Source organism: Stegastes partitus, unplaced genomic scaffold, assembly GCF_000690725.1.
Source record: "Stegastes partitus isolate 25-593 unplaced genomic scaffold, Stegastes_partitus-1.0.2 Scaffold1133, whole genome shotgun sequence".
In the NCBI taxonomy this organism is placed as follows: Eukaryota; Metazoa; Chordata; class Actinopteri; family Pomacentridae; genus Stegastes; species Stegastes partitus.
Genome location: NW_007578864.1, coordinates 78,417 through 81,564, shown reverse-complemented (window position 1 = coordinate 81,564; position 3,148 = coordinate 78,417). Strand labels below are relative to the sequence as shown.

Genomic DNA, 3,148 nt, shown 5'->3' with positions numbered 1-3,148 from the left:
TTCCATCATAGAACATTCAAAGCTACAGGAGTCATTAGAAGCTGAAGACTGAATCGTATTCATGGGTCTTTACAAGTGGATGGAAACTGCTGAACCAACAGTGTTCGCTCAGGGCAGTGATTCTTGATTTTAAATTCCCAGCAAAGTTCAGATCTGATTTCGAGATAGTTGTTTGTTTATGAAAGCGCTGCGTTGTCAGATGACACCTCTGAGCTCCTTTATCCTGATCTGCCCAGCTAACAGCTATTAATATCATAGTTATGAGAGCGTATAGGAATAGTATATTGTGTATGATTTCTACAGTCTAAAAAGTAATTCCAGGGACCTCTGCCCACCATTTAATTAAATATACGGCTGTAGATAAAAAATTCCAATTTGGCGATTTAAATAGAAATGTTGAAGCTGTTTTAATGTGTCGGACTGAGTGTAAGCTTTCATTTCTGCGTTAGTTGATGTAAAACTGAATCAGGATTGTGGTAAACTGGCTCGATAACTTAATCATTCTTCACTTTGAGTTTAGGATTCTGAGTTGCTGTTCTATGCCTACTGAACAGTGGAATAACTTAGTGTCTTCAGCTTCTTAAATCAAGTACATAACACTGAGGAAAATACTTTCAAATAACGTGACAGGGCTACATGGAACAACTCACGCTATGGTTGAAAACTGGCTAAGATTCATTAAAACTGACTTTCTGGGTGCATAGAAATAGTCATGGATCGATTTGTTAGTTGATTAATCAAATAAATGTTGTAGGTGTACTTGAAGTTTTGAGTCGCAATAAATAGAAATAATCAAGTGAAACACCTACAAACTACACTTGATGTTCTTTTCTTTGTTGTAAATACCAGCACCTTGTTTCTTCTACCAGCACGTCCTCCGCACATTATGTCCTTGTTTTTCTTAAATGTACCACCTATCTAATCTATCTTATGATCTTATTTGAGTAAATACACTCATCATGTTTTGTTCATACTGGACTTAAACGGGAGTCAGACTGTAAACTGTACCCGACTGTGTGCTGTTACTGCAGCCGGCTGATCCTGGAGCACATGTCTTCCTTTTTTTTATTTTTTTTTGTTTTATGCACAGGTTAAATAAATAAGAACGTGTTTAAAAAGAATGTGAAACGAAGGCGGCTTTGAAGTGTGCAGACGAGGTGGTGTGAAGTTGGGTCAAAGCTTCGCTCTGAGCTGCAGGCGAACACATGAAACCGATGCTGATCTTATCTCGGCGCTGCTTAGATTAGATTGCCTGAACATCAGGATGTGAACCACTTCACACCGCAGACCAACACATTTCCCGGGTTTCTAACGTAATATTTGCCCTTTTTGTTTGTAATGTTCCCTCAGCATGAGAACCTGGTGATCCCAGCGGGCCAGTGCTGCCCTCAGTGCGTCTCCAACCCGTGTCTGTCTGCAGGGAAACAGTACCAGGTAACTGGATTCAGGGTTTATGTGGTGATTTATGCTGTTTCTGTGCAAAATCTATTCGACAACACTGTAAAAAAAAAAAAAGAAAGTTTTTAACTGTCATTACTAGAAAAGTTTGTTTTGTTGAATTTTAAATAATATTTTAGAAAACCACAGCAAAAAGGAATTAATTCACATTAATATTAAAAACCCTGTAAATCACGTCCATGTTAAACAAAAGAAACAAAACCGTCAATGTCTTACTTACTTACTTATTTAACAATGTTTGACTGTAAAATTACACAAATGTTTCTGTATTTAAATCAGAAATAAAAGGATTTTGTTTTTAGATCATCTATGCTATTGGTAGAAAAAATCTATTTATTAAAGATCGAAAACCAGTAAATATGTATATAGTTTTTTAATTTATGATTTTTTGTATTATGTATTAAAACAAATTTAATATCTTGTAAAATCACAGAAAAAAATGTGTTAATTTATATGTTGACTGTGAGGAAACAAGCCAAAACTATACAGAATATCACCATCAAAATCTATATTTATTTCAAATAATGTAACAATAGTGTTTCTCCATGAAATTACAACAGATTAACTGCATTCAAATGAGCTAAAAATGTGATTATTTTACAGATTTTTACAGTTATTTTAACCAGTTTTTCAGTTTTTAGATGTAATTTCCTTTTTCATTAATTAGTTTTTTCAGATTTTCTCTGTTTTGTTGAGTTGCACATAACAACTACTAACATTATCATATTATTACATATATTTTTTTAAATATATCACAACTCTTATTTTCAATAGATCATAATTTGTTCTTTTATAATATTTGACTGTAAAATTAAATACATTTTACTGTATTTAAATCAGCAAAAAAATATAATTTCACAGACATTTGCCGTTATTTGAAAGACAATCTATGTAGATTTCGGATAGAAAATTGTTAAACTGTCATTTTACAGAGTTTCCAAGTTTCGATTAAGTATGGAGAATAATTAGTATTTTACATGTTAGCTGTAAAAAACGGAAAAATCTCAATTTTACAAATGGTAAAAAAAATCTAAAACATTATAATTACACAATTTTTTGTATTTAAATCAGCTACAATATAATTTTGTGACATATATTTGTCGTTATTTAAAAGGAAAATGATGCACATTAATAATACACATAAGTTCATCTTTAATGTTAATGCTGCTGATACAGTTTTCAAATACGTCACCAGTGTTTAACCTTTTTTTTTTTTCAGCTTTCTTCTATTTTTCAGTGTATTTTTGTGATGTACGTTATGGATTAATCCGTAATTTTTTTTTAATTAGGTGAAAACAGACGTTCTGTTCCTGTCCTCTTTGCTTTTTCTTCCTCTCCTGCTGTGTTTTCTCCTCATTCGGCCTCTTTTCTCTCCTTCTGCCAGTTTTTTTTTTCCCTCTTTGATCACAGGCCGTCTCATTCTGTCTAATGTCTGTTTGCGTCTCCTACGACTCAAACTTTCCTCCACGTCAGCGTCATCGCAACTTCAGACATGCGTTTTTTTATTTTTTTTTGCTTTAAGGCATCTTGAAGTGTTGGGGACGTTCCAGCCTGACAAAGAGAATGAGTTATGTTATGGCGGATGCTTCTGGTCTCAAATACACGACTGACACGGCAGTAAAACTGCCGATTGTCTGGTTGCAGCAGGTGGGATTTACTGTATCAGGCAGAGAGAGAACACTCGGTTCTT

At 33.8% G+C, this 3,148-nt stretch overlaps 1 protein-coding gene across 1 annotated transcript in view; it reads left to right on the top strand.

Annotated features, from left to right (window-relative positions):
* Nucleotides 1-3,148, top strand: part of LOC103368232 (extracellular matrix protein FRAS1-like) — a 45,512-nt gene that overhangs the window by 27,611 nt on the left and 14,753 nt on the right. Inside the window, exon 7 of the mRNA XM_008296532.1 lies at nucleotides 1,351-1,434. Coding sequence (XP_008294754.1) covers nucleotides 1,351-1,434 — 84 coding nt within the window. The remainder of the gene's footprint in view (nucleotides 1-1,350; nucleotides 1,435-3,148) is intronic.